Source organism: Pundamilia nyererei, unplaced genomic scaffold (genome assembly GCF_000239375.1).
Source record: "Pundamilia nyererei isolate P.nyererei 1_Seehausen unplaced genomic scaffold, PunNye1.0 scaffold00111, whole genome shotgun sequence".
Classification (NCBI taxonomy): domain Eukaryota; kingdom Metazoa; phylum Chordata; class Actinopteri; order Cichliformes; family Cichlidae; genus Pundamilia; species Pundamilia nyererei.
In genome coordinates this window covers 668620-684277 of record NW_005187512.1, presented here as the reverse complement: position 1 = coordinate 684277, position 15658 = coordinate 668620, and the positions used below count along the sequence as shown (strand labels likewise).

At 38.2% G+C, this 15658-nt stretch overlaps 1 protein-coding gene across 1 annotated transcript in view; it reads right to left on the bottom strand.

The window, feature by feature from the left end:
• The window catches only part of LOC102206599 (attractin-like protein 1), a 316533-nt gene that overhangs the window by 225051 nt on the left and 75824 nt on the right, over positions 1-15658 (bottom strand). The window contains exons 14-19 of the mRNA XM_013912991.1: positions 15287-15498; positions 13897-14015; positions 11409-11541; positions 6645-6832; positions 4345-4558; positions 3548-3739 (exon numbers count right to left, since the gene is read on the bottom strand). Coding sequence (XP_013768445.1) covers positions 3548-3739; positions 4345-4558; positions 6645-6832; positions 11409-11541; positions 13897-14015; positions 15287-15498 — 1058 coding nt within the window. The remainder of the gene's footprint in view (positions 1-3547; positions 3740-4344; positions 4559-6644; positions 6833-11408; positions 11542-13896; positions 14016-15286; positions 15499-15658) is intronic.

Below are 15658 nucleotides of genomic sequence, written 5' to 3'. Positions count from 1 at the left end.
CCCATTAACAAGAGAATTCTGAGTAAAACCAAAGTTACTTTCCCTAGTAACTAGTTACTTTGAAAGTAATGAGTAACTTGAAGTAACTGAGTTACTTTTGAGAGAAGTAACTAGTAATGTAACTAAGTTACTATTTTAAAGTAACTTACCCAACACTGGAAATCAGTAAATATAAGTCTCACGTAAGTCTCAAGGAAAAACCGATTACAAATTAGAGAATGAAAGAGTAGGACAACCGTGAACCTTGAATAAATTAGATTTAAAAAAGTAAATGGTGTTGTATTTTATCACTATAAAGCAATCGCTTATGATTAATGAAACACCTTGGCTGTCAATGTCATGATATACATGTTAGTCATTTTCACTAACCATATAGTAACATACATTAGCAATAAACAGGTAAATCCTTAAACATTGAGACATTTGTTTATTGTTACTTAATGCTAATTAATTTATAAATTACCTGATATTAAATAATGTTAGCTGAAGTGCCTTTATTGTGGACTGAGATGCACCATCGGGGGAATTTGAAAAATAAAATATGTCATATTTTAGAATAAGTAAACTAAGCTGTGCTTTCAGCAACAAAGGTAAAAAAAAAAAAATAGCAAAACAAAAGCCTCCTACATACCTTCTGTCACCAAATGGAGACATGAATAATAAAAGAGAAGATGGGGGACGTGCCATTATGTAAGCACTGAACGTAAGACGAAAGACAGGAAGACATCCTTGGCTTGCTAACAGTAGGCTGGAGAGCTGTCTGCACTTAGAGTACTGGCATCAGGAAGGAATAATAATCACCAGTCACAAAAAGAAAGAAAATTCTTGTTTCTGAAGCAGTTTCTGTAACTGTACAGACAAGAACACTTTGCTCCAAAGTGAGTATTTGTCTAACAAATGACAGAAAATAACAATGCAAAGTTTTGCCTCAGGAGAATACTTTGATTTTTTTTTCCCCTAAGAGACACTTGTTGAACTGCCAAATAAAATATAGTTCTACCTTGCTCTAACTTTCCCTAAAATAGAACCAAACTAATTTCTAAACAGGGTTTGGAAATTAGTGAGGTCCAGAATTTTAAACTAGACGTCTGAAGTTTCCAAAGTTGCAATAAAATCAAAGGCAGAAATTTGTAATCAACTCCATCTTGTAAAGCTTTGTTTTGCACAAGCAGCTGTGTATATAGAAATATAGGAAATGAGTGTTATGTGTATAGAATAAGTCATGCCTCATTCCTCACAGCATTGAATTAGGGCAAGTGAGGCAAGTAAGGCTTGTCAAGTCAAATCTGAAAATCGATCTCAATTAAAATGTCTATTCTGGCCTGTTGGCCTCCCTCCTACTGCCACCTCAAGGTTGCAGTTGGCCATTTTCTCTGGAAGCAGGATTAACTCTGCTCTACTTCCATTAGACTGAAATCCATGCGTGCAGTGTTTTGAGGGTATCCAGGACCTCCCCACAGATGGCTCCACCGGATACAGCTCTGCTCGGGGCCTCCCCACACTGAACTGGCACCTGTCCAGGTTCTTGCAAAATCTGTGCCCCAGTTGGTGGATCCTGAGTCCCCTGTGTGAGCCACCTCAGCCTGTGAGACCTGAGCTGGACGATCAGACGCAACTGACCCATGGCTGAGGGTCTTGTGCAGCCCCAGCTAGGACTGAGTGCCACAGTGTATACTGTTACCAGTTTAATATATTTCTTGTTCACAAGGACATCCCCTATAGAGTCTCATGCCACATCTCAGAAAAACTAAGACAGGTTGGCACACTGGTTGTATCTGTCCCATGAACTAAAAGAAAATGTCACTGTTGTTATTTTTTTTTTATTCAATATTCCTAATAAACTGAGGTTTTCTACCCAAACTTCTTCTTCGGGTCAATTAAACTGCAATTTCTATTGCTTCCCTAGATCTTCTGAGTTAGAATAAAACAGAATAGACCTTTATCCCACGGATGAGAAATTTTGGTGTTACAGAGCTCTTACAGCAAGGGAAAGTAAAATGTAAAAGAAAGACACAAGGTGGTCCTATAATCCCTATGTGGTCTGCTGGCTGTTGCAAAAGTACAACCTAGAGTACTTATCCCCAGGTTCTGGACCCAGGATTTTGAGTTACTGTGAGGATTTGGTATTCATGTATTATTTATCAGTTTATTATCAGTTTATTATTAGTTTATTATTGTTTTCTGAGTACTCTGGATGTTTGAATATTGTTGGGTTGTGTTTGAGAATAATTATATTTCATTTCTTTATTATTCAAATTTCTTGTGAATCTCAGTTGTGGTGATATAGTCTTTAGTTGATCTTCCTGTCCCTTTAGTCTCTTGCTGCTTATTATTTTATCACTTCTAGGGACAGTTCAATTATGTGATAGCTTGTATTTTGGTTCCCATCTTGTTTTTCTGTACTAGTAGTAATAGTTACATCTTCCCTGTATTTCCATTTGCGCCTTAGTGCTTAACCTTCTGTCTTGTTTGTGTTAGCCTGGACAAACCAACCTTTCAATTGAAATGTGACCCAGAGTGGATGAAAATTCACCTAAAAACCCAACCACCTATTTGTTTAATTTGTTGTACGGAATTCACCAAGTTACTTTCCCGGTGAGACTGAGGATTTAGAAACCCCAAAAACGATTAGGCGCCACGAAAGAGTCACAGGGCTCAGCCATGCTAAGAAACCATCTCATCAGAAAGCAGCGGTGAAGCTGAACTATACCATCCCCGGGGAGAGGTTGTATATCAGAGAAATGTTAAGAGACAGCAGCGAGGACTTCATATTGAGTGAGTTATGTGTCATTGTAGGTGATTGATTTTCTGCCCTGTAGCTACAGGAGAGTTGGCGCTGCCCTAGTGTTGGTGTGTTTGAGTCAATGTGTGTGTGAGGCTGATGGGTAGCCTTGACTGCTGATAAGACAGTCGATGGGAGCCTGGAATGACTCTGTCCACACATCGCACTTTGGTCTCTTTCCCGAAGGTATGAGTAACAGTTTTTATCTTTTGTTTATTTGTTTGTGTAGACATAAACTATCCTGACACAAAGATAACATACAGCAGAGTACAAACATTCAAAAATGCCACAAGTTTATGTTTTTCTGGCATGGCTCTACACTCCACTTTGATTATGAACAAATAATATTATACCTGACCTTTGTAACTTATTTCTCCCAATATCAGTAACAATTTTAAACCACTGAGACTTGTACAAGAATCCAGTCCAAAAACTCGCAAAAATTAAAGTAATCAAATAAAAAGTACTAGAATTTCTCAGTTTAATAAGAGCAAAAAAAGAAAAATAATGACCCATTTTGAGTAAATATTCCACTAAATAAATAGGAATTACAGACAGTAAGGAATTGTTCAGGCTACCTGTAAAAAAACAAAACAAAAAACAACAGTGTAACGCACCAAGCACACTAAATGAGTGTGATTTTTTGCTCTTGCACGTAATTACCTATGGTTATACTTATAAGTCTACCTGTCAGATGAATAAAAGCAAAAAACAATATAATATTTTCCGCTACAATGATGGTAGCAGCATAGTAAAAAGTCTCACCAGTACAATCCTGGGTCTGCCACTCCAGACACTGGCCGTAGGGGAAGGAAATGACATACGCAGAGGAGTCTACACAGCGCTGAGTACGTCCACACCACATGCACTCCATGGCCTGGCTGGTGCAGTTGGCACAGCTGGTGCGCAGAGCACAAGGTGTCTTACAGGGACGAGCACTCTGACTCTGGGGACTCCCTGAGCAAGGGATAGACAGCACCATGGTGTGTGAAACATTAAATGACCTGTTAGCTATATTTGTTTTGCATTCAGTGACATCCAAATAGTAAGATAGTGTAGCTGTAAAAACACAAGTTTGACTATTTTATAGATCTGGAGACAATATGGCACATTCCTGTTGGAAGCAGCCATCAGAACATAGATACACTTTGCTCATAAAGGGATTGACATGGGTCAGCAACAATACGCAGGCAGGCTGTGGTACTTAAACAATGCTCAAGTAATATTTAGGGGGCGAAAGTGTTTCAAGAAAATATCCCCCTATGACCCCATGACCCTACCACCATGAGCCTGAACGGCCAGACTACTCAAATTACTCTGACCTCTGTAAACTGTAGAAATGGTTGTGCAAGAAAAAGACAGCAGTCTGAACTTCAGCGGATTGCCTGGAACGCATCTACATGTCTAAATGCATTGAGTTGCTGCCATATAATTGGCTGATTAGCATTTTGCACACTGAGCAGATGTTCCTAATGAAGTGGCTGGTGGGTGTATGGTTTCATTAGGTGCGCTAACCTTCAAATACATTTTTTTCTTTTGTCTTTCTATTCTTTTTTTCTCACCAGCAGGTTTTTCACAGATCAGGCCATCAGTGGTGGCAGTGCAGGGGTTGGCCTTAAGACCAGCCATTTGAGCTTGTTCCAAGTAAGCACAAAAGCCTGAGTCACTGGGCTCTCCAGGTGACCATCGCAGGGTGGTGTTGGTGAAGGGGGATGCATCCTCCCAGCCCCAGTACGACACATTAATCTTCCTCAGGCCAACCCATGGAGATAACATCTGTAGAAGCAGAAAGACAGGTTTGAATTAGTCAGTGACTGACTTTATGTACAACATATACAAACTTTTTCTTGATATTCTGTTATGTGGAATTAGCACTGGTCATTAACTTGGGAGAAAGCTGACAGTCCTTATGATGTTACTTGATACTGTTTCATATCACAGTAAGAGAAGATCCTTCCAATATTTTCTTCAGAAGTTAACTGAGCTTTATTCATAGTTAAATATAAATGTGTTTCTGGGGTGACAAAGACGGTAAAAGTCTCCATTCATGTTCCCTACAATATTTCATAAACTCTTACGTAGAGTTGTGTAAGTAAACGTTGCACAAATTCAGACGCTGCCCTTTAGAGAGATAGCTGTGCTTCTGTCAGATTCATCAAATGAAAGAGTATAAACACAATTAATCCTCATCCCGTTTCTTTCATAGCAGGTCACGTTATGCTTTTTATCACCTAAGCAAGAAGCACATAGTAATTTAACTAAGACAACATCTACTTTGCCAAGAAGACAGTGTCGTGTTTTCCATTAAAGTGGATCCTAAATCAAACCATCTGCAAATGACTGTAATTGCTATAAAAGCACAAACTCATTCAAGATTTCAAAAAGGGCCAGAAATTACAGCAGCTGATTGAAGTGTAGTTCAGTGAACATTTGAATTATCTGCCGACAAAACATTTGTGACGTGAAAGAATTCTTTCCCACAGCTGTGATTCATTTCATTAGATAAATTCAGGTTCCCAAGAATACTGTGACATTGCATTTATATGTCAGCAAATGCATATTTTCGCACGCCTTTCTGTGTCTAGTCAGCTCCTCCATTTGAAAATCCTTTGTAATCCAGATGAAAAGAAAAAACCTTTTTTGAAGGCATAGTAAATGTAGGTTGTGAGATTTTGATTTCTAAATGTCAAAAAATGAAGAAAATTGACTACATTTGTACCCTCCACTGTTTCTCCGGACAGATTGGATTCATCATGAAATGTTGTCAAGCATGTCAGATTCTCATATGGAGTTCCTAACATGAGAATTAGAAGTGAGCATTTCAGTGTGACGGTCATTTATAACCATGCAGTTTGTCTTTGTGCTCCATGGTGGCCTTAGAAGGGTTTTTTGCTTTCTAAATGTCCAATTTCCATGGTAGATAAAACACATACACACCCCAATTAGAAATATCTTGAATCTATGGAAATGGAACCGCCACAACTGCTTCTGTTAATGATTAGTTGCTTGTGAGCCTTGCTTTGTGCTGGTGAGAAACACATTATTTGGCATCCAATGATAAATAATGTATGGAGGCAGGTTTGTGTACACATATATCACAGAATGGCCACAATTCACAAAGTTGCACCTGTGTCAATGGCACGAAGATGGTGGCAGTTGTAACCTTAAGTTACATTCATATACAACTTTTTAATCATATCTGGGCAAAATGCTTTTAAATTTTGCTTAATCTCAGACCAGACTCATCCAGTTTCCTGAGGATAGACACAAACAACTGAGTTGATCATTTTGTTTGGAGGATCTATTGGAAATAATTACATCTTTTCAACACTGGCCCTGAAGTGATCTAGCATACACTTTCAAACCTTTTCTTACAGTTATAACAAGTTTCAACAAGAAGGAATGCTACCAAATTTGGCCTGGTAAAACCTCAGGTACATCAGAAGATTCATGCATTCTTCATATGACCAAATTAATAAAGATAACTATGAACAATAATTTTTTAAGGTTGTGACTACACATCGTTTTAGTCAGGAGTGCTAAAGATGATTAAAAACCTAAATTATTGGCATTCCAATGTAACTTTTTTGTAGAATACACACAGACTTGAAGAATATAGCTTTCACCAGGAACCTCTATTCTAAAGTGATAACCTACATCTGCTTCCACACTACTCTTTCTTATGATTATCATTCCAAACATGTCTAAAAATTGGATTTATATCTGCGCCCACCAACATATAATGGTGCATAAACAGCCACAGCTATTTTATAAGGCATACAAGTGGAAAATAATGAATACCTGTCACTGACATTGTTTGCATGCCTGTCATTTCTGAATTTACTGCATGACAACCACCCACCTTGTCTTGTAGCTGATACTTTTGTAGCTCTTCCAGAACAAAATTGACCTGTTTGTCTGTCAACAAAGAAGCAATATTTCCTCCAAGGTTTTTGCAATAATGCTGGGCATTGTCATAGCTCTCTCTGCTGGAGTTGATCCTCAGGCAGACCTCGCCAACCTGGTGCCAGCCATCCCCACACAGCTGGCCTGCATACAGAAACACAGTACTGTTTTTTTTTCCTTCGACTTCATTTGTACAATGAACTTTCATGCAATAATCTGTACATTATAAAAAGCATAAAAATGATATTTTTAGAGACTTGTAATCCTCAAATTTTCATTCATTGCACAGAAGAAAACGAACAATATGATTAATAAATAGATGTACAGATATTACACATTTGGGGTAAAAACAAAAACCTCAAAGCAATACCTTATCGAGGCGTGATTGCAGGTGCCGCTCATGCAGCGGCGCTGCAGACCACGCCCCGCCACACACATTAACCAGGTAAAATACATATTTAGGCAGAAATTTGCAAATATCTATTTTTCTTTTTTTAGCAGCATAGTGCTTTTTCCCCCAAATTATTTTTTAAAAGTCAGGTCAAGGCTCTAAAAGCCCAAAGGCGATATAACAGTTTTTGTTTGCTACATGGATCATTTTAGTTCAGCTGGGTGTCTTTCCTTTTGTTATATTTCTTTAAGAGTTCAAAATGTGTTAATTACATAAATAAAATGGATTTAATAAGCAACACACCTTAGTTGTTCACACAAAGCATAAAGGTAAAAACAACAATTTATACAGTGTTATCTTCATTTTAGACATCAAAAAGTATTTGCGGCTCCCAGTGTTTTCTTTTGCGTGGAAACTAGGTGTTAAAGGTTGCCGACCCCCGTGCTAGACTAACACATTTTATATTACAGATTTATTTTTTTGCAGCAATGCAACATCAAGGAGGGGGAGCAAACAAGAAGAATGGTGTAAGCAGCCTTTACTTGGATGTAACTGCAGGTTTCATTAGTCAAGCAGCCACCTAATTGATATCCTTCATGCTGCCAGTTGAGGGCTGGTATTTAGACCAAGTCTAATGAGGAGCAGGTGTGCAAGTGAGCTGAGAGTCAGCTGAGACCAAAGTGGGATCCTCAGTGAAGGTAAGTGATGGACAAAGAAGTCACTGATACTGGAACAGATGTGATGGCCTGGAGAGTAAACTTTTCTGCCAGAATAAACAGATGACTGAACCACATTAAAAGAATTTCTTCTGGCTTATGTGATTAAATATTTATGAAGTTAATATTAGAGGCTGATGTAATTGTTGATTAATGCTGTCTTGGATTAAAGCAGCAAATTCTTGCTTTGTACAGACCTGACAAATAGGATTCCCAGGAGTTAACAATATGTCGCCCGTAGGATAAAGGAACAGGACTGCGTAGAAGCGGAAGATAAATTCACCCATAAAACGCATATATGCACTCATTGTTCTTATCTGGGTCACTAAAGTGTCTTGTGGGAGACTATAACAGTGCAGAGGCCGTTCAATTAGCCAGGATGAAAGGAAAGAATAGCCATTCAGTCTCCAGAGCACTGCTGTTTATTTTGGTCTCCAGGACTGATTACATTCACATGCCTATAATGGCTTCCATCACCAACCTTTCCAAAACAGAAAAGAAAATACCTGCTCTCTTTATTTATTTATCTTTTTTACATGCAATATAAGTACGCAATAATTGACTGAAACAGGAGGAGAAAGTAAAGTTAAGGGTTAAAAAGGGGGGAGCGTAAGAATAAACAGATTGACTGGGTTACAGTCTTTGTGTAAAAATCAGAGATAAACATGTTGGACCATTTAGAATGAGTCATAACATGATGTCTAAAGAAAAGGCCACTGCTGTCATGGTGTTAGAGACAGCTTTAAATAACCCAACTCTTCTTAGCCATCTCCACATAAAACTCCAGGAAAACAGAAGCTTTGTTTCGGCCTCAGCATGTTAATGGACTCAAACAAAAAAGAAATATCGTATTTATTCTGTGTGGTCTGCGACGCTTCATGCCAAGTAGCATAATCTTGCCTGTGGACATATAAATACTAGAGAAGTGGCAGGATGGTGAAGCTCCAGTGTTGCAATATAAGAGGGTAGCTGCAGAATACTATCAAATGCATGGAAGATGCAAATAGTAGTACTCATTTTGATTTACAGAGAATAGAAGCACATGTCTGTCTTCTATCTCTGTCCATTTAAGCTTTAAACAAAATACAATCACAGCCTTAGTTTCCTAAACCTTGAAAATAAACATACCATTACAAAATTATACTGCCAGAACCACCAGAAAATGAACTGCCGTTTTCATCATTTGCATAATAAACCAATGTGAAGTCTCCACTCCACCAGAGAAATATCCAGCCATAGTCTGCACTGGGATATGACATTAAACTGCAAGGAAATGAGTCTGCTAGTGCTAGCACTGCTAACGTTAAAGCACACTTGATAAACTACGTACATTTGTGAAATATTAGGCAGATGATTGTAAGGGCTAAATTTTCAATGGTAATTCAAATACATTTCATTTATTTAAAACTGTAATTAACAGTTTTAAATCGCTCTAACATTCTGAGGCAACAACTGTATGGATGATCTCAAGTTGCAACCTCAGCAGCTAAAAAACAAGCCACTTCCCAAACAGTTCCCGCGGAGTCCAAAAAACAATAGAAAAAGAATAATTAGAAAACCTTTAGAATTATTTGGGGATGTGGGTAACTACTCGACTGTACACAGTATGTTAATGCCCTTGCTATTTGGCACAAAAAGTACTAACCAGTAATTATTTTAAATCCTGATAAAAATCTGGCACTGCCATGTTAAAGGCCTAACTTTATAGCATTAAAATATTTTTACACCCTGGTATAAAACAACTTTGGCCTCTATGGGGTCTTCTCTCATAACAACTGTATAGTTGTCTCTTCAATCTGGATACTGGAATTAAGGGCGTGGGTGTTTAAATGACACTGAGTTATGGTCAGTTGAATTCTGCTAGGCCTCACCTCTGCTAAGTGTAGTCACTGAATTAGATCCCTGGGCCATGTTTGTGTCTTTGGTGTTTTTGGTGCAATTTTAATGGAATGATCTAACATAGAATAACTTGCTATAAGGTACAATCCACCCAGAAGATCCAGTTTGTTTATTATTGATATCATGTTAGTTTTAATTAACTCATATGTTTCAGTGCTTTGCACCAATTTACAGTTGAATGAAGTTTCCTTGTATATATTAGATGATTAGATTAACAGTACACTGTCTCATCCAAATATGGATATGATACTAAAATGAAAATGAAATGCTTAGGCTTCAAAAGTCAGTCCAAAACCCAATTAGTCATACATATATACCGTCTGTGGTTTAACCTTTCTAGGGCTGTCACACTGACAGAATTTCAGTTCAATAGTGAAAAAATGTTCACAGTATTGTAACATTTATAGAATATTTATAGAAATGCTGTAATAATGCTCTGACTAAAATTGATCTATGGTTTTATTTTGTACTTGTTATTTTCAAGATCTAACTCAAATGAAACGTGCATGTTGGTATTGAGATGTTTCTGAACATAATTGTGCAAATGAACAATTACCAAATTATTTGACATTATCCTATGTGCAATATTGACACAATATTGAGTACGCGTTTATAATGAACCCCCCCAACCTGATCCATTAGCTTGAGCATAATTTTGTTTTTCTGTTTCACAGACCTAGCCCATTAGTGGTTCTCCTGTTTAATGGACTGCTAAATTAGTCATCGGAAACATTCCTAGTTAGTCTACATTGTACTGTCATGAAAAATCTTGATATTTCTGCTTCGTTTTATCCAGCTTCAGACATGGGTTTGAACTGCAAATGAACAAACTACCACATTCCTGAGTAATAATCAAGTTATCAAACTCTATTATCCCAGCAAAACATAAGGGCCCGCCATCTTCGGCTTAAAGCTAGTACAAGTTCACAAGTCTTTGCCAATGAACCCAGGAGGTCCTTATAACACAATAAAACATGGAACTGCATCATTTATGGACTCAAGTAGCAGGAGTGTTTCCTGTGCCCCTATATTTGCTAGCAGTAAAAGTCAAAGTAGGAGCAGCTATGGCTTTAAGGCTGCACAGCATAACTCAAACTTGTTAGTCATCCAAGGATTCATATTCAGAACATCCAGTAAACACTTCTAATTGGCCTACTTCTCTATGCTGCTGAGTGCAGAGCACATTTCTCAAGTGTGTGCATGCTTCTATGTGTGTGTTCATACTAATCCTGTCTGAATGTATGCTTGCCTGAATATGAGGGTGTTTATTTGTGAAGACCACTAAGACTATGCCACTGGTTATCGTGGGAACATGCAAAATATTTTGTCTTACTTCACAGTATGTTTTATATGACATACATTCCAGTAGTTCTGAAAAAGTACTGCAGTCACTTCAGGGCGAACGCTACACTGTCGTAAATATCATCAAAAAGATTCACAGAGCATTTAGAAAACAGGTTATCCATGCGTGCATTTGTAAACTCTTTATGTAAATAGAGTAGATTCTCAAGGTGTTCTCATTTTGCTGCATATGGCCTCAATCTGCATGAGGAAGCAGATTAGAAAGCAAATCACAAACATGCTGTGCAAAGACTTTGCAAAGCCGGGTGAAAAAGTTTTCAGATTCACTTGGAATAAAATGAGCTTCATGAATTTAACTTGAGGTACTTAATTTGCTTGCTACTATGTTACATGCGTGAGTGTTTCTCCTCACCAGGCAACGCCTGACACTCCTGCTGCTGTGGCTCCCACTGGCAGTTGACGTTCAGCAAGCAGCTCCTGCAGCTGGCCAGCCTGAAACACTCCAGCTCTTCCCTGCGCTTACACCTGGATGAGTCTCTTACCGTCTTCAAACACACACACAAAATAACAGGAAATGATATCAGTCGGGCTAGAGTTCTTTGACAGTTTTCTCTTCAACAATAAATACAGTAAATCTAGAGAATTCGATATAGTGTGCAACAAATGGTGAAAATGAATAAAGTATAAATGGGCGTGGTGATTTAAGCAGCCAACAGAACATGCAGAGTGGAAAAGAAAATCAATATGCAGGACACATTATACTGAGATGTAGTTTTTATTCTATATGCTGCACAGTTACACTGCAGCAATTTTAGCTATAAGGTTTCAGAACAGAAAGGAAATTTGTTTTTTTTATTTAAAAGTTTAAAAAAAAAACACAAAAATCTAATTTGATCAGGTACCAGCAAAGTGTACTTTAGCCTAAAAAACAAAATCCCATTTTCTGCAAAAGGACGACACATCTTTATATCCATGATTGCACAGGTAAATACAATCCTGACCTTCATTTTTTTAGTCCACCACTTTCTTAGCATATTAAATAAAAAGCGATTTCTATGAAAACCTTGAAGGTTAGACAAAGGGCCAAGGAGAGGTCTTTGCTCATGTCCTGTTTTCATGACAATTTTTGCTTACGTATTTTCTTGAGGATTATTGAGCGTACATTTTGTTTTTCTGCTCTTGAAATGGCATTAAATGGATGTGTCATTTGGATTGATCCAAACACAGACTCATGTTCAAACAAGCATGACAAGTCTTGTCTCAGAACAGAGACCATATTCTATGATTCTCTTTATTGCTTACAAATTATTTACCAAAACCTTCAAAAGCTTTTGATCAGTAACAATTTCTGCATCGCTCAATGACGTGAACAGCTCCTCACACCATAGTGTTCTTTTTCTCACACCATTTTTAGTACCACTTGTTGGAGAAAGAAGAAATGCATGAAATACATGCAAATTTGTACTTATATTGCCCCCCAGTGTCCACATAACCTTAGGGGCTATTCTGACCTGTGACCTTGCAGCCCAAACCTGAAGCTTAACAGGAAGTGTCAAATGATACACACATGTCCCCTTCTCCTGGCTCCGTGTTTCCACAAGCTCAGCTGATGTTCAGACAACATGGACGGAGGGGGAGACAGAGACAGAGCGCCGCCATGCTGCTGGGCCAGCTCCAGAGTCAGCTAACACACACACACACACACAAACAGTCCGATCCGTTCACAGATTCAGATCAAATCCAGCCAAGCACGTAGACAGAAAGAAAGCAACAGATAGCCAAACACACAAAGAAACACACACAAAGCAGGGTTGAGATTAAAAACAGAGACTGTGAAAGGAGGAAACAAAATGAGCAAACGTAACAAAATAACACGAGAAAATATTTATAACAAGTTTCATTTCAGCCCAACGATTACTTTGCTTTTTTTTTTTAAATGTTCATTTTGATGCTTCAGAGAATAAAAGAAAAAACAAAAACCTTAAATGAGCGTGTGTGTCTGTGTGATCATTTAAAAAGACCATGTTTTGAATGGTGTTGAATGTTTTAAGACTTTATATAAGACATCGACAGCTTCTTCCTTTAACCAGTCATTTGAAAAGCCTCTGAACTTTCCTCCAGCATTTATCAGCTCACGTTTTCAGCTCACGCTCAACAAAGGATCGTTTCCAAATGGCTGCATCTCCAATCCACCACTCACTTAGCTTTTTCTGAGTGCAATTTTGGTGCCAGACAAGGAAAAGCCTCAGGCCTCGGGAGATTTATTTATTTTTTAAATGCATTTTCTTTAATGGTCACTTGAGATTGACTGCAAAAGCAAGTCAATCCGCACAGACTTGTATGATAAAATGTGAAATTTCACAGCTCTATAATAACTAAGTGGGGCATTTTAGGCATGGCCAATTTGACAGGTGTCCCAAATTAGGCAGCTGGAGGCAGGCCTTGCTTTAAATACTTTGGGTCATTACACTCGACCTTTCCATTGTCTTTTGTCACGTTTTATTGAGTAATCTAAGATTATGGCTTGCTGTGAGACACAGACCATCCAAGAAGTTTCTGCTTTGGTTTTGTTGAGTGTTGTATGCCACTTAGCTAACTAGCAAATGTGTGTGTTCCCCTATACAGCTTATGGATGAAAACCACACAAGCTACAATTAGCTGATTAGCCCTTTTTATACAAATATAATTACCTCTATCCATATTTTATACTTTCTATGGTGCCAAATTGCATTGATGCTCAGCCACTGACAGAACAGTCTTTGCACTTTTTATGACTTCTAGCATTGTCAGGAACCAATATGTTAAGTATTCCATCAAAGATTTAATTCAATTATTGCACTATCAATACTATACGATAAGGTTTACCATAGATATTTTACTGATAGTCAGTAAAGCCTCACCACAGTGCAGTTGCTTGAGGCAGATATGCACTTCCTGTCCTCACACCACTGACATCCTCTTGTGTTGGCAGTGCAGCTCGCACAGTCTGAGAAGCGGAAACACTGCTCATCTGTACTGTCTAAAAATGGAGAACATAGACAAATTAAAAAAAACATAAGCACATCGGTACAAAGGCAACAAAGACACTAGGTCACAGCCTTTTCCCCCCTAATCTGTATTGTTACTGTCTAAATAAAGTGTATGGACAATAAAATGCTTTCATAATATTATGGACTGAGCACAACTTGTACAGTTTTACTTTCAGTAATCGATTTCCACTTATTGAAATCAGCCAACAAATGTTTCAAAGAGTTCATCTGTTGGTGATTTGACTTCTTGACTAGCAAAGATGTAAATGTGATTTTCATGGAAATGTCTATCAGTCAGTTAATACATATAGTGCACAGAGGTGAACATGTACAACTACTTAAACTATTAGGGCAGTGTAAAATAAAATGTATTACCATATTTGGATGCAATAATCAGGAAGCTACCAAGTGACAACTTCGTTATTCGGGATTTGCAGACCTAACACTAAGACTGTCTCAACATGCTAAACATAGATTGCACAGGCTGGCTCAGGCAGTAGAAGAGATGATCAGTGTTCACAAGGCTGCTGGTTTGACTACTTGCTCTTTTTGAACTATAGTTTCTATAATTTGTTATTCTGGCCTCAGTAAAGAACACATTTTAACCTGTTATTGGGGTTTTTTTTGGCGTGTGTCAGTCATTTATCGCATTACCCAGGAAAAAAAATTGAAAATGTAGCATTTAACTTTTAAATTAAGGTTAGATTTTATTTTGTTTTTATGGACATTAATGGGATTTGTGTGCTTGGGATGACACAAATGTTGTCATGAGTTATGAAGGTTAGATAAGGTGTATGTGAATTGCAATGAGCAGGCTTTTAAATGCAAACCCATTGATTTGATCTTTTAATTCATTCAATCCATGTGGGCTTATGCTCCATTTAAAACTGACAGCAAAATCATTTTCATAATTACTTTCTACTTAAACCTCGAGCGAGGTGCCTGAAGCAGAATACCTGGAAGAGCTACCGCATCTACATCTGGTTCAGACCGATCCTAATTACTTTGAAATTAGGTAATTGTTGCAGTGCTGACCTTCTGTTCCTGTAATTATGAATTGCAAACATACTTCAGAGCCCTCCAGAATAATTACGATTCTTGTGAAAAAATAAGCCTTTTGGGAGTTGCACTTGTGCTTGATTGTGTGGTACATTTCAGGAAAACTATGTTGACATGGCAGTGAAAATATTTAGACTGAAACAAAGAAACAGATGCATATAAATGGCAAAGAATTTGCTCGGTAAACAGAAGCATAACATACCAGGCCGAGCGGGGCAGAAAGGAGCAGGAAAAATGTGGTCGGGTGGTGTTGGCTTCCAGGGGACACATCTACTTTTCACCCAGTGACAACGAACACCTGGCCCGGCAGTGGCGCACAAACCTGGGCTAGAGAAGGCCTGGCAGGATGGAGGCGTGTAAGCCAGCACGTCGTTCAGAAGCATACCAGAAAAGCCTCCAAAGATGTACATGGAGCTGAAGATGAAGAAGGGACGATTATACAAACTAACAGGAAAAGAGAACTTATACAGAGAGCTGTGGAAGGAACACGCTTTATACAGATGAGAAATGCCTCCAGAAAGGAGGAGAAAGTTAGAGGAACACCTTTAAAAATAAACCTGGACTTAGGTGGTGG